At 45.2% G+C, this 23,817-nt stretch overlaps 1 protein-coding gene across 1 annotated transcript in view; it reads left to right on the forward strand.

Moving 5' to 3' along the window:
- The window catches only part of LOC147690264 (inverted formin-2-like), a 156,283-nt gene that overhangs the window by 5,987 nt on the left and 126,479 nt on the right, over positions 1–23,817 (forward strand). The window contains exons 3-6 of the mRNA XM_086939470.1: positions 650–711; positions 1,886–1,988; positions 2,078–2,160; positions 7,287–7,378. Of these exons, the coding sequence (XP_086795596.1) occupies positions 650–711; positions 1,886–1,988; positions 2,078–2,160; positions 7,287–7,378 (340 nt within the window). The remainder of the gene's footprint in view (positions 1–649; positions 712–1,885; positions 1,989–2,077; positions 2,161–7,286; positions 7,379–23,817) is intronic.

Below are 23,817 nucleotides of genomic sequence, written 5' to 3' on the forward strand. Positions count from 1 at the left end.
TTTTTGCCGCTGTTCCATTTGGCTTGTTCTCCTCTCCTAGCTCTCATCACTTTCCTCCTTGAGCTTCTCTTCTGTTTCCATGGGATCCTGCTCCTTTTACCAGCCTCACCCTCTGTTCATATTGTCATCTTTCCCCTTTCCGTCTCCTTTGTCAGTCCTAAAGTGTGCGTCTTCTCTTATTTTCCCACTCTGCCCTCTCCATTTCTGCACTTCCGTTTTCGTCTACTCTTTAATATCTGCTGCCCCTTTTCTTTCTCCGCTGCTTTTACTCTCTGCCTCATTTCCTTCTTTCCGCTATTTTTGTTCATCCTGTCTTTTCTAATTTACTCTCCCATCCCTTCTCTTTTTCACATTCTATACACTTACAATCTTTCTTTTATTTCTTTTTTGGTGGACTCTCCATTTACTCCGCTCACTACTTCTTACTTTATAGCACACCCCACCCCCTAGAGAAGAGTAACTAGATACTGTATGAAACAAAGGTAATCAACCCAAGAAAAACTGAGCGGGTGTACGAAGTACACTGGGTCCCCTCAAGCCCCTGGTACCCGGTGCTGCTAGCTGTGTCCATGGTTACTTAGTTCATTCTTAGTAGAACATTCTTAGTTGTGTTTATGTTGAACTCATTGTGTTTAATTTGCATCCACAGATTACTTTCTTGGATTCCAAGAAAAGTCTCAAACTCAACATTTTTCTTAGGCAGTTTAAATGGTAAGTTTGTGCTCTTGGAATACAAGTTTAGATGTGTAACTTTTTTTTATTGCATATATGGCCTAGGAAGTTCAGCCTTCTCACCAAAAAGAAAGACTGCCCTGATATGGAAGTAACAATTTCTGCACAACATTGATGATAAAACGAGGAATGGTTGACTTTCACAGGCCAGTGCTATAGAGCTAAACAATTGCTTTAAAAAGGTTAACGAAGTTTCCAAAGTAAGGGCGTGAGGACTAGTAAAAAATTAAATGTCGGGATATAAGAAAGCTCATTTGGTCTTGTACATTTTCTTTAAGCACTAAACGACCACACAAGTTATTTGCCTTTTTTCATTATCTTACCATTATTTATCCTGAATTATTTTTGCCGCTTCTGTAAACCCACGAGTTACGTTAAGAAGGGAGCCCGGATGCTTTTAAAATAGGCGACCTATCCACTTAACTTTCTAGATCTCTCATAGGCTGTAATCTCCTCCAAATCTGCTTCACAGATCACAAATTCCCATGGTGACTTCATGGGAAAGTGACTTGGAAAGGGGAAATAAGCCTTTAGCACTGTAGTCCTTCAGACTTGCATTCCCAGTATGATGCCTCAGGCATTTAGTATCGCAGTAGAGCTTAATTTTACTGTACACGTTCACCTAGACTGTGCCCATGAGCCACATACTCGCCACTGGATTGAAGTGCTTTTCATTATTTCTTGGATCTTTTGGAAGCTCAGATTGGCAGGGCAGGACAGACATGGGCACTGGTTTTGGTGGAAATGCGTAACAACGTGAGACCTTTTTTTGGGGGGGGATATGGTCATCTTGCTCCTCCATGGTGAATGTTGCAACACTGAGTACAAAAGAGCTTCTCTTTCTGTGATGGTTTTTTCTTCTGCCCACTCTGTAATCACTCGGAAAGTGTATTCCTTGGTGAGAGAAGAATGTTGGCTTCTGCGATTTAGATCCTGCAAGCCTTTCAGGACCCCGCTTAATGGATTTAAGATTTTACCTGCTCAGTACTTTATCTGCTAAGAAAACTTACTGTAGATTAAACTATCTCTTTGAATGCTATAAACCAAATTCGAGTCAATATCAACCCAAAAGAAAGAGCTGTCAAGGTAGCATCTGGCATGTAGAAGGGAGAGAGTAAGGTTCCCACCTCTTCTTTCCATTTTCATTCCACAGTTCAAATGAAGAAATTGTTGAATTGATACAGAAAGGGGACCGGTCCAAGTTTGATATTGAGATCTTGAAGCAGTTTATGAATTTACTGCCCGAGAAACAGGAGGTAAGAACTGGATCCTTCTTCTTTATGTGTAAATTAACATTTGCAAAACACTTTTACTTCACTAATGTATCTGATGGTTTTCTCTTAAGATCGAGAACTTGAAAGCCTATCAAAAAGAAGAAAAATTATCAAATGCCGAAAAGTTTTATGTCCTCCTCTATGCTGTTCCAAGGTGAGTGAAATATTAATTCTTCTTCTTACCTGAATGACTTCTGTATTTATCATTGAGTTTCATTCATGGTTAGTCAATCTGTAAACCTACATAACAGGTACTAAGGGATGTGAAAGGGAAACTGCCTTAACCATGACACTGAACCAGCAACATTTCTTTACGCTGCCGCCTTAACGAATTAGTGTTAACAACAAAAGTTTTTACAACTTTTTAACCACAAATCTGCCTTTACCACGAAAGACTTAACAACAAAAATATGAGTATTTTACAGGTAAGTTTATATATTTGTGTGTGTGTCTATATATATATATGTGTGTATATATGTTAGGGCAAGGGTATTTTTAGGGTTTAGAGTGGGTAGTTTTTTGGGTGGCAAGTGTATTGTTAGGGTTTCTGGTGGATAAGGGTATTTGGGTAGCATGGGAAATTTTAATAGCTTAGGATAAAGAGAGAAATGTAAGTATTTTACAGTCACATATAATCCCATTATGGATAAATGTATAATTACAAGTGTTCATACTTACCTGTAAAATACTTATATTTTCGTGGTAAAGGCATATTCGTGGTTAAAATAAAAAGCTGTTGTAAAGACTTTCATTGTTAAGGCATCATTGTAAAGGAATGCTGTGGTTCCGGTGGTCGTTATTTTATCATACAATAGTTTTGAGCGCCATTGTTGATGGGTATTGTGGTCTTAGTGGAGTTACTGCTAATTTATTGTCCGGTCCTGTTGTTGGAGCGACGGGCAAGCAAGGGGCTACCGGCCCTCAGCTGTCTGTGCTGGGGTTGTTTACCTCTGTCATCTAAGTCAGTACTACTATGGCTCTGCAAACTGGGCCAGCAGAAGTCCTTCAGCCCTTGGCTCTCAGTGTTTGTGATGATGAGCAGAAGACTTCTCAGGATGTTGGGTGGGGGTGTGCAAGCTTAGAAATAAAACAAGCTCAGCTGCGCAATAACTGATTGTCCAACCAAGCACTTTGCATTAGAAAGGAAATTTAATTTAAACTACAAACTTAGCACTCAATACTACACAGGAATTGATAGTGGATCCATTAAAAACACACTGGCCGTTTGGTTCCTGGGCCTTGGATTCTGTCCACCCTGTCCCCTTTTCTTGGCATTCTGCTCTTGAGTCTGGTTTAGAGTGCATTAGGCATGGATCAAGGCTTAGGTGCATATTACCCTGTTCAATATGTCAGTGTTTAGATCAATAGCGTTTCTTTTGGTTGGGTCTTACCATAGCGTAGATCTTAGTATTCTCTTTTGACAGCCATTTGGAGGGGGGGGGGTGGAGACCTTTAGCATACATCTCGCTCCTCTCCCACTTCTGAGAGGAGATGCATTACAGCAGTGGTGGCCTCCTACGAAACTCCTTGCAGACAGGAACAGGATATCTACAGGCGGTGGACCTGCTTCTTTATCTGTGAGGTGCAGCAGGTGGTCCGCACTAAGGTTTGGGTGGGTCAAGATGTCTTTAATCCATCTTCAGTAACACTCTTCAAATAAGGCAGCAGTGTTCACCCTTCCTTGAAGTGGCACAGTCTGTCTCTGGCACATTTCTAGTCATAGTAGCAACATCCGCTTCAACTCAACCTGGTTGCAGCAGTCTCATATAGTGAACCTCATGCTCTTAGGGCTATAAGATTGCTCTCCAGTCTTTATTCTCCTGGCAGACCCTCATAATACGAGAGCTAAGCTGCTTTTAGCATCCCAGGGCTGTCACACCACCTGCAGGATTGGGAGGTGTCTTTCTCTAGACAAGGAGGCAGGCTTCTCAGCACTCGGTTCATAAGAGCAACATTTTCCAGCAACACAAAACTCCAGGTAATGTCCACTTTGCCTCTGGATAGCAGACTCTCAGGCAGACACCATATATGAGCGCACAGCAGTCCTCCAAGTGCTCTGTGGAGTGCTTCCTACTTGGTCGAAGGGAACTGGAATATTGGGTCAGTGGCTCTTGCTTTTATACAGCCAAAGTATTTAAAGATCGGAATTCTCTCTGCATCTTTAGAACCAGTTTAGGATGTTTTCTTTTTTAAGTGTCCTTTCCAGGCACTGGCATAACGAAAATTGTGGGGGCCTCCCTGCAAGGAAAGTGAAGGGGCCCCCTCCGGGCTCAATCAAGAGTTCTACGACCAGAGTGTTGTGCTGAGAGGGTCCCCTGGAACTTGGGGCCCCCCAACTCCGCAGAGGCTGTGGGGGCCTGTGTTACGCTCCTGTATTCCAGGCTGTTCTTCAAATCCAGCCCTTGTGTAGTGATGCTCTTCATAGCAGGGTAGTCTCCACCATGGAGCATCCACAACCGAGACAGAGGTATTTTGTTTCTGCTCCTGCCAACAGCTACACTGATCAGTGGAATCCACTAGCTGGTCTCACTTAAAGGGTTCCATTCACTGTGAACAACCTAAGCTGCATTCCTGCCCTTCGTCCCCACCATATTCTAGATGACAGGGCTCCAGGAAGACTAATCAGGTGCCCTCTAATAAAAAGGGATAATTGAATTTCTTAATGAGCCTTTTCTCCTCTTGACCTTCTTCAGTGTCTAGGTCTCTTAGCGGAATTTCTGCAATACAATTCCACTGTTTTGGAAAGCAACCTTGCTTCCGTCTTGTGCACATGGACAGACCAGGAGCTTCCAAAATGGAACCCACCAGCATCATTCATTGCCCTTACTCACTCATACACAAGAATCTTGTACCACAGAGGCCACATACACAATCACTCAAAACATGCACTTTGTGATATTGATAGGATCTAGGTTAGCACAAAGAAGTGGTATTTTACATAAGTGGGCCACTAAGCCTCCACCCCACTGACACGGATTGACAGGCTGGTCACAACTATGCATTCACAAAATACGGTGCACTCCCACCACTGCTCTGCAACCAAAAACCCTGACAGGGATATTAGTCCACAGTCGTTAAAAAGAGGGCACTCTAGGCACATACTACTTGAGGTCACAGGACTTCACTTAATTCATGCTAAGGAATAGGCCTAGGCCTCTGTGCACAGTGTGAGGCTAAAACCAAAATCAAGAACCAGGATACCAGTTACTCTGTTGGGCACTCAGTGCAGGAGTAAACAACTGTACATCATGTACAACATTATACAACATATACTGATCCCAACATATATATTTTGTGTTGCTGTAGACCATGTTCTAGCATGTTGCATTTTTGTTTTGCCAATGAGGTTATATAATTATAATCCTAAATAATGACTAGTGACCTCTAGCAAATGTATTGTAATATAGGTTATTAAAGACACTCCTACCATGCAGGTTATTTTGTTAAATGACTATGGTGCGAAGTTAAACTGTTTAATGAAAGCATTTATAAAAAGGTTAAAAGAAAATACATAATGGATGGAAGATAAATCTTTGATCTTATGACTTTGTTCCTTGAGCATTTATTTCTCAAATTTACGTTTTTTGTATCCGAGAACTTTTGTGTTTGTTTGCATTAATAAGCATCCTCCAAATAATCTGTCTTACCTGACAGAACCATTGTCTTGTTTAATTATTGAATACCCAGGTTCTGAGGGACACAGGGTCACCCTTTTGTGTTAACCTTTTATTTATTAGCAATTCCTCATTCTGGATATTATTGCACTTTGACCTTCATAAAAGTCTACTTAGAACTTCTAGCCTCATGGCTTTTATTTTGGGCCTTAGACTTATTGTAATCAATATTTCACTCTCTTTATCAGTGGCCATGGGAATGTAATTTTAAGAGACCTTATGACTGGCTTATTGAGACTGGCTACTTGCTAAAAAAGACTATGTACAAGGGAGTTCTTTCACATGTCATGGTGAATAGCAGCTGTCTCTGATCTTGCAGTGGAAGAGATGTGCTTGCTCTATTGTATTAGAATGGGACACCTAACGAACCTGCTCACTACCTCTGGCTGATCTAGTTTTCTCAGAAGCTTGACCGACCACCTTCTTCATGAAGTTCTCAGATTCAGAATCTCAACATCATGAAAGTAATCCTCTGGAAGGATTACCAGAGCCTGGAACTCTCAACCCCAATTTCAGATAACTGATCAGGCTTATGACTTTTTCACAGTTCAGGACCGACTTTTTTAGATAATTCATATTGTTCCATTTGACGGTGCTCCATCTCAATGTAACAACTAGTTTGTTCGACACATTTCATAGAAAACCATCCTCGCACCACCTTGGGCCAGACACACTTAATAAATGGTTACATAAAACAAATATGGATTGCATGTTTGGCTTTTCCAGTGCATTTTAGTATATCCTGCTCATTAACCAAAAAGGTAGAACAATGATTTCCATTCCATTTATGCTCAGGGACCATAACAAAAGGAGGTGGAAGTGAAAGGGTGGGAAAGAGGAGGTCAAGAAACAAAGCAGCTTGGCACAAAGAAATCCAGACCTTTTCTGTTCTTCAATAGGAAGAACATCTCAATAATGGCGAGGTGGGACAATGGTTATGGCTACACATAAATGCAAATGTTGAAAGGAGGAACATTTGAGAAGTGAAGGATGAAATAAGATGCATTGAAAGACTGAGGTGCAAGCAGCTCCATGTAACTTTTAGGGCATATTAGTGAGTGAGCGTTTGAGAGACAGGTTGGGAAAGTCTGTGAACAAGGTGAGGAGACAGACCTTAAAGAAGAGTTTGAAAAAAGGTGTGATTACATTTAAGGTAAAGACAGACTTCAGGCATAAACTGGGCCAAGATTAACATGACAAATGCTTAGACTTGTTAACGTTAACCTCATGCGCGCTAGCGGAATTCCACTCCTGCGCTGAGATTTTTTAAATCACATGTTACGTGACGAGCTGGGCTCGTCATCAGCGTGTGAGGAGGCTACGCCATGACGAGTCCAGCTCGTCATCAGCGTGGAAGGGGTTAAGAAATGTCTTCCATTTTATCATGGTCGCTGGTTCAGAAGAGAAACTTCTGAACCTCCAGTACTAGTGGAATTCCTTGTCATGTGCGAAATAATCACGGCTGTAAACTTTTATCCAGAATAGAAAATTCAGAAAGGAATTATTGTTTTGCTAAGTGTTCCATTTGTCATAATTTTGAACTAAATTGTTGCAAATGTTTTTTAAGCTAATACAAAGTTAATTTGTTTTTCTGTTTTCCGGTCAGCTACCAGCTTCGAATTGAGTGTATGCTTCTCTGTGAAGAGGACACCATGCCACTACAGCAAAAAGCACAGCTAGTCAGCACAGCCTGTGAAGGTGAGTGAGATGACCATTCCGTTTGAATTTCATGAATGATGTAATATGTGACATCATCAGCAGTGTATTGCGGGTGCGTGAGTTATAGTTCGCAAAACTAACTATAATGGAGGAATTTCTATGGTTTTGTACGAGTGAAATGTCCAGCTAACATAACACCCCTGAAACCTATGTTTTCTTCTGTGAATTTCTAAGGTTTTTTAAATGCTAATTTCTAACTATACTGTCTCTGAAAACTATAGTTTTTTCAGTGAATTTCAAAGTTTTTTAAATGCTAAATTTTAAGTGTAATAGTAGTTATACCTATTTTTTTGTACTGATTTTCTAGTTTTTTGACTGTTTATAAATATCTTATTTATTAAATATTATTATATATTCTGAAAATTGCAAAAAATGTTTAATTCAAATTGAAATGTTAAATTGTTTTGTTTTATTTTTTACTTTGATATATTTATATTCTTTTCCCAATTTTTTTTCAACGTCGCGCACCCAAAGCGTACACATCACAGTGGATGGGCAGATTCTAGCCGCCATTTTAGGAAAGTCGTTAAGGATCTGCGTATGGTGTGCGACGACTGCGTGTTTTTCAGTTACATACTAGTCATTTAATATTACATGATGTGCGCGATTGGTATGCGACTAGTCCAACTCCTGCTCCCACGCATTTGTGACACATGCGCATTACGGTACACGATGCTTGCGCGGTGGCGGGTTCCGCGTGACGGCATATACGTGCTGGGGCGCGCTGGGTGCGTGACTCCCTCAAAAAAAATTAAGGTCTAAAATGATATGTATGTGCCTTTAATATACATATTAGGGCAATAGATTAGTTAAGATATTTATGAAAATAATGTATTTGTACTAATAATAAACATATTATTTTTAAATATATTTTTGGGAAGTCGCGTCGGGTGTGTGCTTCGTGAGCGCAGAGTGCGCGGATCCCATATGACCTAAAAAAAAAGATATAATTGGTTCATAACATTTCTCACTGTAACTATTAAAGGACCCCACCCATTTTATTCATTCTTGTTGGAGCATCTTTAGAGACACATCTCTTTTCCTACAAGAACCCTATTTGCTTGTTTTTTTGGTGTTTTTCAAAAAATATCAAACAAAATGGCATCTGGACAGCAGCAGGGGGAAGAATCTTCTGAAGAAGAATTCTTGCAGGAGGCACCACGTCCACAGAGGCCGGAATCTGTTGTGTGGACATTCTTCACTTTTCCACATTGAGAGAAGAAAGTAAATGCGAGAAAGGTTACGTGCAAAATTTGTAACTGGTCCTGTCAAGAGGCAGTGAAAAAAAATACTTTTGTGGCACTGCTTCTATGTACAAGCATCTCCGGACCACACATCCTCTCAATCTTGCTCGGCAGGAAATGAGGCTGGCTGCTTTGAACCCCTCACCTGCTGGGGCAAGTACGTCTGGAGCGTTCTCGGGAACACCTGCATTGGACATTAGGCAGAATTCGCCTTTCTCACGCAACACTGCGTGAAGTGTAAAACTTGTATGCTTCGGTGAGCAGTCGGTGGATGTAGTTTGTGCTGCGCAATGCAACCATCGTTGTTGATTTTTTTTGTTTATTTTTGGAATAAGTAATTCCAAACGTTTCCTTTTTTTATTTGTTCTTTTTTTTGTTCATTTTTTGAAAAAACACCCCAAAAATACAAAATCGTTTAAAAAAAAAAAAAAAAAAAAAAAAAAAGAAAACCGAAGGAAAAAAAGTTCTTATCAGAACTACCTTCTCTGGTTAAAGAAAGAACTATAATTGCAAGGTAATGTGTGAAAGTTTGGTTGAATATATGTATACGGCACGGTTGAGTGAAAGAATGCATTAGTAGTGTATGGTGCATTTTTATAGGTGAAGATTTATGAGTAAGTACTGCAGCGTGACACTGCAGGCTCTTTAGCTGCACTGTTGCAGGGATTCTGTTCCTACACAGAACTGTGCATAGAGACTTAGGACCTGGGTGAATTGGGGTGTACCAAAACCCACCTTAGTACCCACTCCCCCTACCAGACTAGCAATCAGTGACTCATTGGTTCTTCGTCCTATAGCAAAAACACCAATGATTAGTCAACCCAGAACATGCAACTTAGGTTACCTCAGGTAAGGTGGCTAACAAGAGCACTCTTTGATCAGTCTTACAGCAGTCCAAAACAAGGAGTAACTAGAGACACGTGCAAGTTTGAAATGTTTATTTCGAACGCCGTAATCTCATGCGCAGTACTTTAGATAATACAAGCAAACATATTATCAGAAACAAGGTTGTCAGCATTATAACTATTCCGTAAAATACAAAGGGAGAAATCATCTTATATTGCTAAAGGGAAACAGGTTTGAAATATACCTATATTTCACCCTCCATAGTTAGTGAGTTATATATAACTAATGATGGCTCATCGGATTACTTGGGCGGCCTCATACCTCTGATACTCGGCAGTAGTGGATCACATAGAGTTCTGCACAAGCTGTCGGGATACGAAAGTTCTCCAAGTGTGTGTGATCATGCCTGCACAGTGCTTTATTAAACGCGGCAGTATCAGAGGTGGGCACAGCTGCATATGTAGTATGTCTAGAACATGCGAGGATCATTCCGAATAACAAACAGTGTCCAAGATAACCTTGACAGTCTCTGCTCTCTATGTGCAGACTAAACTAGCGAGGCAGTTTAGAAATGTAGCATAACAAGCTATTCTTATGTGAAGCAAAACATTCAGCCTTCTCTAAACAATATCGCAAGTGCGTGTCATGTGCAAAGCAGAGCAGGAAAGCAAAAATGGCATTTACTCTTCTAATAAACCATGCCAACTTAACACTTGTGAATGTAAGGCTCGTCCTCACTACACTCTCACTTGATCGAAGCACGTGATATCAACGTTGGTGAATTAGGAACGCAGAGTACAAGCCTAAAAAGCAGAGTCAAGTTCAAATGTGCCATACAAAAAATCAATTGCTGTCTGATAGAAAGCAGTAGCTAATAAAAAAAATTAAAAAAAATAGAGCAGGTTTAACAACAAAGAGTCTCATTCCAACAGCTTATAACCACAGTAGGTTGCAACTGCCTCCGATAGGAAGTAATTGTTCTCATCTGAAAAAAATTCAGCCATCCAATTCAATAGTGGGATGAACCTATATGTTCCTCAACGACCGGAGCCTCTAGCACTATCTTCAATATAACTGCCTGCCAAGAAGTCATGCGCCGCTGCAAAAACATTCCAACGTCACATTATTCCGTGTTTCGCTGCTAAGGCCATAAAATCGCTGCCAGAACAGAGCAAGTCATTAACCACTAAGGGGCTCATCAGTTGGCCCTAATCCGCGATGGGAGACACCGTACTGCAGAGACAAAAATCCAGGGCCCAGTCAAAAGTGCAGCTCAGGCAATGGAAAACAGACTGAACTCATGTAAAAACGGAGAATCGAAACGATAATCCATAAGCTGCACTCAATGTCGCTAGAGGCAGTGCTCCATAGTAACTAAGCATTTGGTTGCGGAGCAGCAATAGCCGGGACATAGCCTCAGGTGCTGCAGGATGTGCATTCATTTTTAAGCAAAAAAATCAAGAGCAGCACACCAGCAACTAATGCGAGCATTAATGGAAACCCACCAAAGAGGCTGGAAAAATCGAATGAAAAAATGCAGGGAACACACCAAAAATAGTTTGAAAAGAAGTCACAAGGCCACTGCTTATGACTTTAATGCATCCTCGACTTCGGGGGTTAGCACACTTTTTTAAAGATAGTGTGAATTAACTCCCCAAAATGCAAGGGCAGCTCAGTATTTAATAATGCATGCACTTCAGTGCGGGTATTTGCCACGTGAAGGACAAATGTTTCTCTAGCAGATGTAAGAGCGACCTCTTTTTGAGATAATAGCGCTCTTATACGACTCATTTGGTTGAGCTCTTTCAAGGTCTGAATCGACGGCCAGATGGAAACATCCAGCTTCCCATGCGGAGGAGAAAACAGAACATTTTTACAGCAAATTAGACGCTCAGTGACTGTTACCACACAAGCGATACCGGCCACCATCCCACAAAAATCTGCATTATTTAACAGTAAATAACTACTGTTTGCCAGTAAAGTGAATGTTGGTATGATAGCAGGTGTTGGAGTGCCTTTCAAAATACAGGCCAAATTAGGGGCCTCCTGATTACAAGAGCCATGCAATTGTATATGTCTACAAATTAAAGAATGGTCTGGCGCTGTTGTGCAATCCTCACCTTTCAAATAAACTTCTTTACACTCCCTCAGACACCTATAGGTAAACGGTAGTGACCAACCTTCATGGAGATGAGTGTTGCCTAAGGGTTCATATCTGTCTATAGCATAATACTTCATGCAAGCTTCAAATTTAAACAGGCTGAAAGGTAACATTATCATTTTGTGGATAAGCCACACAGCAGAATTTCTCAGCCACAGAAAATGGCAAGGGTTCAAGTTTTTCAATATGCAAAATAGAAAACGAGGCATCTTTCATCGACATGAATTGCTGTTTGTCAGTCAAAAGTAAAGGTGCAAATAACGATGACTTATTCATGTAATCCCAAGGAACTCCTCCTGCCTTTAACGTTTGTAATGTCCAAGCAAACTGCATTATAGAACGCAATTGATGTTGACCATGGAACAAAACAGAAACATCTTCTTGCACTATATCAACAACAGACGATACAATATTATCAAAGTGTAAATGCGGGAAGAAAGGGTATTAATGCTATTATCTACAACAGCAAGCACCTTTTCTAAATTAGCTTGATTTATAGCTCTCAACCTCAAGCTGATTCAATCTGGAACAATTTCCAAATTTCGTTGTAAATAGCATATACCCATCTTTTCGATCTGCCAGTTGCAGGGCCTTTAATAAAGTCATTCAGGTCAACATCGTCAGTCAGTTAAGACAGGTGAAGTTTAACTGACGCTAAAGTGGAGTGTTTGAGCCAAATCTGACCTAGCTTGCCCACAGAATAAGTAGTGACAGAATGGTTACTTACAAAACGGGGATCCACCCTAACCTGTGTGTAGCCACAGGCAAAACCCAGAAACCGATGCTGGCAGGAATCAGCACTTTTGTGCCACAACAACCAACCTTCAGGATCCAAATTAGAGATGTAAAAGGAAGAATTCAGCATTAACGCTTGCAATTCTCTAATGGATACTCTTCCAACTCCGGAAAAGAAGGTGCATTTAATTTTTTAGGAGTCGCCAATCCAAAGCAGGTTGTTTGTGAAATAGCCAAATTCAAAAACAACATATGGTTCGGGATGAGATATGCACAATACAAAGCCTCTGTGCCCTGCACTTGCCAGCTTTTAGAACCCCAAACCGATTTAAGATCAATAGCATCTTTCCACAGCTCAAAGCCCCCTAGAGCCAATTGGTCAAGAAAGGACTTGGAATATAATAATTTGGTGTGGGTCAATCTAACTTTGGAAGAGGACTTTACTGTCATCCTAGCACCATCAGTGCTGTAGCAATTCCCCCTCTGTGCTGCAGATCCTTTACTCCCATTGTTCATGACGAGCTCAGCTCGTCATGAGCACACAAGCAGTGTACTGCATGACGAGCTGAGCATCATGAGCATCGAAGGGGTTAAAATAAAATGCATTAGGATTTGGCTGATTAAAATCAGTAAAATATGTGAATCTCCTTAAAAGAGATTTGGAGCTCTCTTCTACAGGAGCTGGACAGTCTTCCCATTGTGTATAATTCACCATATTCCTCCTTGTGCAGGTAGTGATTTTCAAAGTGTTGCTAACAATACAAATTACCATAGTTAGCAGAATTCAAATATAAATTTTCAGCATCGAAGGCAGCATAATATTTCAAATCTGAAAACAAAGCCTCAACAGCCTGAACATCCCAATCATCAGCATGTATATTCTGCTTAATTACATCCCCCATGGAAACCCTCAGTACATTTGGGACATTAATGACTTCAGTCGGACCATGAATCTGGAACTTCACTGCATCCGAAACAAATCCATCTAAAACTGGCCAAGCAGTGATGTTAACGTGCTCCAAGTCTCTCTTGATGCGGTGGGACGAGAAGTAGGGTGCCAATGTCCCATCAATTGGTAGAATACCTAATTGTTTCTCAACGTAGTGGCCTTTCACTAAACAAAAGAAAAAAATTACAAATCCAATTGACACAAACAAAAAAATTGAAAAAAGTACCAACCAAATATAAGTCCAAGGAGGAATTAAAAAATGTTTTCTGAACCAAGTTGCAAAAACTGAAACCTTTGAAGGTGACTTTGATGTGGAAGAGTTAGTGTCAAAGGAAAATTTGAACTCATTTGCCAACCTAGTTCCTAAATCAGGCAACGACAAGTCAGTGGGGTATGTATACTCCGTCTCATTAAGAGGATCTTGAGGTGGAATATTCAATAAAGGACATGAAACAGCAGACATCTCCAAGACAACGTCAGCAGGTCTGTTACCAGGAGCCGGCACCAAAACAGAATTTCTCAGCATAGCCGGGCAGGAGACCGCAGGTGTCATACTAAGAAGAATCTGCCACTCTGTGTAATTTGACATGGTCTATGAAGATGTACCTCTTTTCTTTACGACCTGAAAGTGGTGGTAAAATGACTGTTCTTGTGCCCTGCACTCTAAGTACAGGAACTGGTGCTCGATACGAGGGGCCAAATTATTTCTTGTTCTCGATCTTCTCACGGACCAGTTCTCCAACTCTGGGTAGCCAGCCAACTACCGGGAAATGCAACGCAGCATCAGACGTGCAGGGCAAGTGTTCCTTTGCAAGACTGTCTCTCGTCTTTTGTAGAGTCTGTAAAACATTACAATGTTCCTCTACGTCAAAGGGTGCAGCAGATGTTGCAGAGTCTAGACCGTCAAGGTCCGGGACATAAATTTTGATGCCAAAGAGCATTTCGTATGGGGTCCGCCCTCCCAGAGACCTTCTAGGGAGATTATTAAGAGCACGCTGTACGATATTGAGATGGGTTAGCCAGTTCCTTCCAGTACCTATAACTCGAGCTGTCAAAGACTGCTTTAAATCATGGTTCATTCGTTCCACAACACTGTTGCCCTCAGGCATGTATGGAGACGAAAATTTGATTTGGACCCCTAAAGACTCCATGGCATCCTTGTACACCTTCGAGGCGAACGCTGGACCCTCGTCAGAATGGAAGGTGCCACAGGCAAAAATTACCACAAAGATATGGAAGTCTCGTATGACAGTTCGTGAATCAGCACTTCGGTGGGGCCATAATCAAACAAAGCGGGTGCAAGAGTTAACTGCAACTAAGATGTACTTATACGCAGTATCAGAAGAAAAAGGACTGCAGTGATCTAAATAAACACAACCAAGTGGTTTATTACAAATGTGCAACTGTGTCTGAGGCAGACGTGCAGCTGAAGACGGCTTGATTTGCTGACATATGCCACATTGAAGGACATAATCTCGCATCTGTTTGTACAATCCCCGCTGCCAGTAACGCAGTTGAAGCTGAGATACAGTAGCCGAAACAGCCGCATGAGCGACGCAACACCTTCATGAGCAGCTGTAATCAGTGTGGGCCTGCAGTCCGCGTTGGGAATCAAACTGTCACCAATGTCGGGTATCTTCACATAAGGTACTTTATCGGGACTTAAGTGATGAGAGTACTTTGAAGGGAATCCAGTAGGATATTTCTCACCCTTCTCAGTTGCGGCAATTGCTGCGAAGATGCCATCATCTATTTTACTTTTGGAACGTGTAACTGCTGCAACCAATATGTAGCTACTACTGATTTTGCGGCCACATCGGCCAAAGAATTGCCAACAGCGTGAACTCCCAAATGCAGATGACCAAGAGTATGAATTACATACACGAGTGGCAATTGCTCTTTGTGTTCTGCCACTCAAACCCAGATCATTTTATGTTTTATTGTGCTACCCTTGGAATCCCGATATTCGTTTCGAGTCCAAAAAACTAGATTGTCATTGTAAGACTGGACACAGTAGTAATAATCACTCACAATGAGAGTAGTCACACCAGGGTCTGCGTACTCCAATGCAAGCATCAGTGCACGTAGATCTGCCAATTGGGTGGTAGAGTCCCCTAATGTCTGAGTATGTATGACATCGGACTTTAATTCACCATTAACTATAGTACCAACCACAATAGCGCAGGATGAGACATATGCATGCTTAGACCCATGCGCAACTTGCGCACAACTGTCAGTGTAAATGACGCAATGGAACTCCTCCAAAGGGAGGCGCGCCAAAGGCAAGCCCATCAGCGCCAGAACCCCTGGACCCCGCGCCCCCCGCAACGCCGGACTGCGCTACGACTCCAACACCCTCCACACCGGACGAGACCACCCCTGCTACTGGGCCACCCCAAAGCGCACCCAAGGACCCTTCGCCTGCTGGAACTGCAGATTCACCAGCAGCCAGCCCACCAGACCACCAACCAGAGAATCCAAACACCTCCGCTGCATCCTCCTCAACACCCGCTCCGCTCGCAAGCACGCCATTGAACTCTGGGACCTCCTTAGACTGTACCGCCCCCGACGTGGCCTTCCTGACTGAGACCTGGCTGAACGCCACCAGACATCGCCATAGCCATCCCACAGGGCTACAAGATCACCCTCAGAGACTGCACCAACACAGACGACACCCTTACCGCTGCCGAGCACATGCACTTCCAGATCTACACTGACCCCAACACGACCCTCCGAGGAACACTCGTCTACAGACCACCCGGACCAAGACCACAGTTCAGCGACACCATCTCCGACCTCGTCAGCACCCACGCCCTCTCTTCCACGGACTACATCCTCCTCGGGGACCTGAACTTCCACCTCGGGAACAACAACCACGCCAACTCCACCGCCCTGATCGACAACCTCGCCAACCTTGGACTCAAACAGCACGTGATGACACCCACCCATGCAGCCGGACACTCTGGACCCCATCTTCACCACAAACCCCCACGTCTCCTTCAACCACACCACCGAACCCCATTGGACCGACCACAGATGTGTCCACTTCACCTTCAGGAAACCCACCACACACCACCGCACCCAACAGCTGCCACGCCACTGCTGGGGCAAGGTCACCAAGGACCAACTGACTACCACCCCCGCCATGAGACCACCCGCCGACCCAGACACCTCCGTGACCACCTTCAAACAGTGGATCAACGACTACGCCAACACCCTCGCCCATCTCAAGACCTCCACAACGAACCACACAAATAAGAAAGCCACCTGGTTCACCGAAGATCTCCGGATCTCCAAATGCAGCTGTTGGAAGCTGGAGAAGAAATGGCTCCACGACCACCAGACAGCCACACAGCCCACAAGAGCGCCACCCACAGACACCACTAACTCATCAGGACCGCCAAGAGGTCCCCCTAGACAACAACACACCCAACACCAAAGAGCTCTTCAGCATCATGAAAGAACTCTCTGGCCACCTTCTTTCACCGCAAGATCACCGACATCCACAACAGCTTCAACTCCGAGACCCCGCATCCACCACCGAGTCCACCACCCCCGCGACCACTATCCACACCAGCCGCCTGACCGCCTGGACCAACGTCAGCGATGAAGACACCATCAAAACGATGAACTCCATCCACTCCGGATCCCCATCTGACCCCTGCCCTCACCACGTCTTCAACAGAGCCAGCACAACCATTGTGCCCCACCTCCAGAAAACAATCAACAGTTCCTTCGAGACAGCAACCTTCCCGGAAAGCTGGAAGCACGCCGAGATAAACGCCCTTCCGAAGAAGCCCAAGGTGGACCCCAAGGACCTCAAGAACTTCCGGCCCATCTCCCTGCTCCTGTTCCCGGCAAACGTGACAGAGAAGATTGTCAACAAACAGCTAACCCGCTACCTCAAAGACAACAACATCCTGGACCCCTCCCAATCCGGTTTCCGCAGCAACCACAGCACCGAGACCGCCCTCATCGCCGCCACTGACGACATCAGGATCCTGCTGGACAAAGGAGAAACAGCCGCCCTCATCCTCCTGGACCTATCAGCTGCCTTTGACAGTCTGCCACTGCACCCGATCAGCACGCCTCCATGACGCTGGAATCCAAGAGAAGGCCGTAGCCTGGACCACTTCCTTTCTCTCCGGCAGAACCCAGAGCGTTCGCCTACCACCCTTCCGCTCAAACCACCGAGATTATCTGCGGCGTCCCACAGGGATCCTGCTTCAGCCCGACGCTGTTCAATATCTGCATGGCACCGCTCGCCCACGTCACACGACAACATAATCTCAACATCATCTGCTACGCCGACGACACCCAGCTGATCATATCCCTCACCGAAGACCCCCACACCGCCAAAGCCAACCTCCACAGAGGAATGAAGGCCGTAGCAGACTGGATGAAAGACAGCAGACTGAAGCTGAATTCAGACAAGACGGAGGTTCTCATTCTCGGACCCAGCCCATCAGCCTTGGACGACTCTAGGTGGCCCACATCGCTAGGCACAGCCCCGGAACCCAGAGAACACGCATGCAACCTGAGGGTCATCCTCGACTCTACCCTCTCCATGACCAGGCAAGTCAATGGCGTCTCTGCATCCTGCTTAAACACCCTCCGAATGCTCCGCAGGATCTTCAAGTGGATCCCTCCCGACACGAGAAAAACAGTCACTGAGGCCCTCATCACCAGCAGACTAGACTACGGGAACGCCCTCTACTCAGGAACAACAACCAAGCTCCTGAGACGACTACAACGAATCAAGAACGCCTCTGCTCGTCTGATCCTAGACATCCCCCGACGCAGCCACATCACACCCCACCTGAGAGGCCTGCACTGGCTCCCCGTCAACAAGAGGATCACCTTCAAACTCCTCATCCAGGCACACAAAGCACTACACAACACCGGACCTACATACCTCAACAACAGACTCAGCTTCCACATCCCCACCCTCCGCTCAGCCAACCTCGCCCTCGCCACAGTCCCTCGTATCCGAAAAACCACCGGCGGCAGATCTTTCTCCTACCTCGCCGCCAAGACCTGGAACGCTCTCCCTACCAGCCTACGATAGACTCAGGACCTGCTGGCCTTCAGAAGACTTCTCAAGACCTGGCTCTTCGATCAGTAGCGCCCCCCCCTCCCTAGCGCCTTGAGACCCTCACGGGTATGTAGCGCGCTTTAGAAATGCAGTGATTTATTGATGGAAGGACGCATGGTCAGAGGAGCAGGCTGAACAAACTCATACTGCAAGAACTCCTCCGTCTATAAGGAGGCGTCAAAGACAAACGTGACATCAGGGGACATCAAAGACCTAGCCCATTGTATCCACCGTGGGTGTAAGGCTTTTGAATTTAGTACACTGGCTTTCGTCACTGCTTCCACGGCAGGATACGGGGTAACAACCAACATGCGTTTTCCCTGCGACTGTGCGTGTTCCTTCAGAATCGCCATTTGCAATGCTGTCAAAAACTTTTCCACAGTGGAAAATCACATTTCAGCCGAAGTGTACAAGTGTGACTTGTAAGCAATAGGTACTGTCTCCTTCATTAAAAGTAAGGTACGTGAAACCCACCACCCCAAGTACGATTCTTATCACCAGGTTGGTGTGGTTATCACGAGTCGGCAAGAATTTAGATTCAAGTAGATCAGCCTGCAAGGATTGCAAGATGCCTGTATGTTCAAGATGCCAGCACGATTTGGTATAAGTTGGTTGTATCCAGGCATATAATGGCTTGATACGCTGGGCATAATCAGGAATGTAAGTACGCCCGAAATTCAAAAATCCCAGCAAAGGTTGTAATTTTTTCAGGGTTGTAGGAGCGCGCAGCTGTGCGCATTTCTCCAAGAAGTGGGGAGCTAAGCCTCGGCCTTCATTGTTGAGCTCATAGCCCAAAAACAACACTGTGTACTCTGCAATGTGTGACTTTGCAAAGTTGAATTTGTAACCGAAGTCCAGAAAACAACAAATTATGCGGTCAACGCGACACAGATGCGCCCAAATTTCGTTGTCCGTGAGATAAGTCATCCACGTACGAACACGCTTCTGGGTCAACTCTCTCTAAAAGAGAGACTATACGGGCAGCAAATACGGCTGGACTATTCTTATAGCCCATAGGTTAACGTTTGTGTTGGCGCTGTTTGCCACCACTTGTAAAACTGGTCCATTGACTACTTAAGCCGGACAAGTTGTGGGCAAAAAAAGCATTGGATATGTCAAGTATGGTCTTAAACCTTTTACGCACAAGACTATCCACTAAAACAGAGCCGTGGGTATTCTGTACTGTACAGGTACGGCAAAGCGAGTTCAAATGCCGGTAATCCAATACCAAACGGTATGAACCGTCCGATTTGGTCACAGTAAAAAGTGGGTTATTCATCGGAGAACCACAAGTTTCAATTACTCCCTGATACTCCAATTGCTCAAGGATTTCCGCTACGGAAGCCTTGGCTTCAAGTCGCATGGGATACTGAGGTTGAGGCTGTGGCATTGACCGAAGGGGAATCTCGTGTCGGGGAGAAAATGTATCCCAACCACAGTGAGTACGGTACAAAGCCGGAGCTAGGTCCTTAGCCCACTTTTTTTTTTTGTTTAATTTGTTTATTGGCATTTCAATCAGGACATTAAACAAAAACACGGGACTAGAGCATTAAACAGGATCATGTATCAGCGACACATCGACATGCACAAAATAAGACCATAAAGTGCATCATCATTTTCGAGACAAAAAACCATACTGACATACCATAATATCGTAGACATTCCCAATACATTCAGGCCTAACCCACTAAGGGCAAGTCATACACTGATCCAGAGACCTCACTCGTGCCCTCTTGTCTAGCAGGTCACTGCTCGTCTGTCTGAGGGGGCGAGTGCGTCTGCGACCTCCCTGCAAGTGAGTCAGTATCTGTCTCATTAGTAGTTCAACCTTTCCGGTCTGACCTATTCTCTAAGTATAGGGCCCAGTAGTTCTTGGGTCCGTTGCGGGGAGCAATAATTCGCTATATGACTCTGTTTAGGTGCAGCAGTAAAGCATCTCCTTATTCCACTGAGGCAGCGTCAGCGGCGGGGCCCCGCATCCAAGACCGAGCAATGCACCTTTTGGCAATAAGTAAGGCCATATCAATGAGCCTTCTAAAGTCCGTCCCTATGTCCTTAGATATCCCAAGAGAGCCAGAAGCGGTGCAGGGGCTAACGTCAGTGCCGTAATCCTATTGATTTCACCAGAAACCGGGCCCCAAAAGTCTGAAATTCTCGGGCAGAGCCAGGACAAATGCAAAAAATCAGCCACCTGCGCTCCACATCTCTCACAACGTGGGCTCTCTCGCAGCCCGTATCGGAATAGTCATTCTGGGGTATAATACACCCTGTTTAAAAACTTAAAATGCAGCAGTCGGTGACGACCATTTAACGATATCTTTTTGATGTTGGCGCAGCAGTAACTCCACGTTTCCTCAGGCAAGTCAAGCTCTAGGTCCGCCTGCCACGCTAGGGGAGGCTTAGTGTAATCCGTCATTCTTTCCGTAAGGGTAATGCGATACAGATTTGTGATCCGCTTAGTCGAGGTCTTAGCGTTAATCATGAAATCATATGCCATGACCACCGGAGGCTGTCATGTCCTCCCCCAATAGGTCCCTCAGCGCGTGTCGAACCCTATGAAATTGAAAGCGGGAGAGAAGGAAGCGGGCATCATCCCCTGAGTCCAGCTCCTCCCAGGTGCATGCCCTACCTTCCAGAAACAGATCCCCCATGTGTGTCAAGCCTAAGGAGGCTCATGCCATCAGTACCCCCCTATCCCTGCACGGGGCAAGCGACGGACACCAGTCCAAGGGCGCCTTGGGGGCATACAGTAGCAAGCTAGCCTGCGCATCCATCAGATGATGCCAGGCATGCGTCACAACATTCAGCGAGTCTAGAAGTCCCGTTCGTCGATCCCTAGGACGTGCCAGTAGAGCGGGAAGCGGCACCGGTGCAGCATCTATTGATTCTATTTGTATGTGGGGGATATCTACAGGACCATGCATCCAATAATACTCATGTGCGCCCTGCACAGCTCGGTAGTAAAGCTCCAGATCAGGAGCATTCAGCCCTCCTGCCTCATACGGGCGAGTGATGATATCCCACACGACTCTAGGTTGTTTCCCGGCCCATGTCAACCGTAGTATCAATTTGTGCAGTTGTTGAAAAAACGTACCCGACAGGACCATGGGGATGTTGCTAAATAGAAACAGGAATCGAGGGAGCACAATCGTCTTTAAAAGCGAGATGCGACCCATCAAGGACAGAGGAAGGGCTATCCACCTAGTCACATTGCCCTCCAGCTTAGAAATAGCTGCCCCGTAGTTCTCCCGGAGGACCACCTCAGAGTCTGTATGCAATAGGATCCTTAGATACCAAACCGCTTCCTTGGTCCACTGGATCGGATATTCCGATTCAAACAACTTGGTGGCGGGCGTGAGCGGGAACATAAGTGATTTGTCCCAGTTGACCTGAATACCCAACAGGGAGCCAAACAAGACTACTTCGCGCAGCACCGTCTGCAGGTTCACCTCCGGATCACGCACATACAATAAGGTGTCATCCGCATACGTAGACCTGATCAAGTGGTATGTAGGGAACCAGAGATCCCAATGCCCATGATATTCACGCAAAGCGCACACCAGAGTTTCAGCCACTAAAGCATAAAGCATAGGGGAGAGGTGGCAACCCTGTCTGGTTCCGCGGCCAATAAGGAAAGAGTTAGTGGCCTGCGACCCAATGCGGATCCTAGCCGTGGGAGAGGCGTAGAGCCTATCCAGCAACTGAATAAATAAGTCCCTCGTACCCATGCGACTCAGGACGTAGTGCAGAAATGGCCACTCCACAGAGTCGAAGACCTTTTCCATGTCCAAAAATACCACTACGGCGGAAACCTCAGGGTGGCTATGCTGAAACGCTACAAATAACGTTCTCCAGTTGTAAGTGAGATTGCAACTAGGGACAAAGCCCGCCTGCTCGGGGGCAACCAGTGTAGTCACCATGGGGCTAAAACGATTGGCAATAATTCTGGCAAAAAGCTTTGCATCGACATTCAATAATGAGGGACCAGTACGACTAGCAGTCTCCCGGAGGTTTCCCGGGTTTTAGAATAGCAACGATTATTGCCTCTCGCATCGTGGGAGGCATCTCACCCGTCTCTGTCTTCAACAAGCGACAGTAGTCGCAGGATCAGCAAATCTGAGTATGCTTTGTAAAAGGACACAGTTAGCCCGTCGAAGCCCGGTGCGCTCCCCGCTATCATAGACAGCGCCCAGACTATTTCCTCCCGCTCAAACGGCCTCACCAAGAACTCGCGATGCGAACTGGGCAGCCAGGGCAACTCAATAGGAGTCAGGTAGTCCAAAATACGTTCCTCCGGAGCAGGGCCCCGTGAGGCGTACAACATGGTATAATATTCCTTGAAGCGATCCGCCACCTTCTCATTTGTTAGGGGCTCGTCCGTCTGTAAAGATCTCATGTTGGGGATCCCCGAACTGCTCCTGCGGTGCTTGGCCATCTGTGCTAGAACTGTCCCGGGGCGCTCCCCCTCCCCCGCGCCGTTGTATACTTCCCCAGATGTTTTACTTCAGTGTCTGCCTCCTCGTGGTACTCGCGCAGTGTCTGGGCCAGTTCCCGAGTCCAAGCTTCATCATCAGTCAATAACCGTCGTGCCTCCATGTCTTTAATTTTGCTTTCCAGCAGCGGTCAAGGCTGATTTGCATATAGCCATTGTCTGACCTAGGGTGGTGTGGAGTGCAAAAAAACAATGGATTTAGGCCCAGATATTTGTACTAGGGTGATTGTAAGACATAGTTCTGCATTCTGTCCATCTACTGTGTTTTTTGCAATTTTCACCCCGAGTGGGCTGGGTATGCTCAGACATGAGTCTCAGGCTCTCCACATCACTGGAGTCAAGCTATCAAGGCTGAAGAAGGCTGATAGCCAGAAACCGGTCCTTGGAAGCTTGATTCCGGTCTAGGAAAGACATGGCTTGGTAGTTCTGGCTGGACTGTTCCCATGAGGCACAGGGTCAAGGCTGATTTGCATATAGCCATTGTCTGACCTAGGGTGGTGTGGAGTGCAAAAAAAACGATGGATTTAGGCCCAGATCTTTGTACTGGGGTGAATGTAAGACATTGTTCTGCATTCTGTCCATCTACTGTGTTTTTTGCAATTTCCAGCAGCGCCAGCGGTCCTCGGATGGACTTAAGGACCCCCGCATGTTTGGAGATGGCGACACCTCGTATATATGCCTTAAAGGCCTCCCAAACGGTCAAAAACGAGTCGACCGAGCCATGTTGACGTCAAAGAATTCTTCTAAGGCCACTGCCAATTCTTCCCTGAAGGCATCGTCCAACAAGGAATAAGAGGGAAAGCGCCAAGCAAATGGCGGGAGACGCTTCGCCGCCGCAGCCAACGTAATAAGGATCGGGGAGTGGTCCGAAAAGGTACGCGGAAGTATCTAGCACG

The sequence above is a fragment of the Lissotriton vulgaris genome, chromosome 9 (genome assembly GCF_964263255.1).
Source record: "Lissotriton vulgaris chromosome 9, aLisVul1.2, whole genome shotgun sequence".
Classification (NCBI taxonomy): Eukaryota; Metazoa; Chordata; class Amphibia; order Caudata; family Salamandridae; genus Lissotriton; species Lissotriton vulgaris.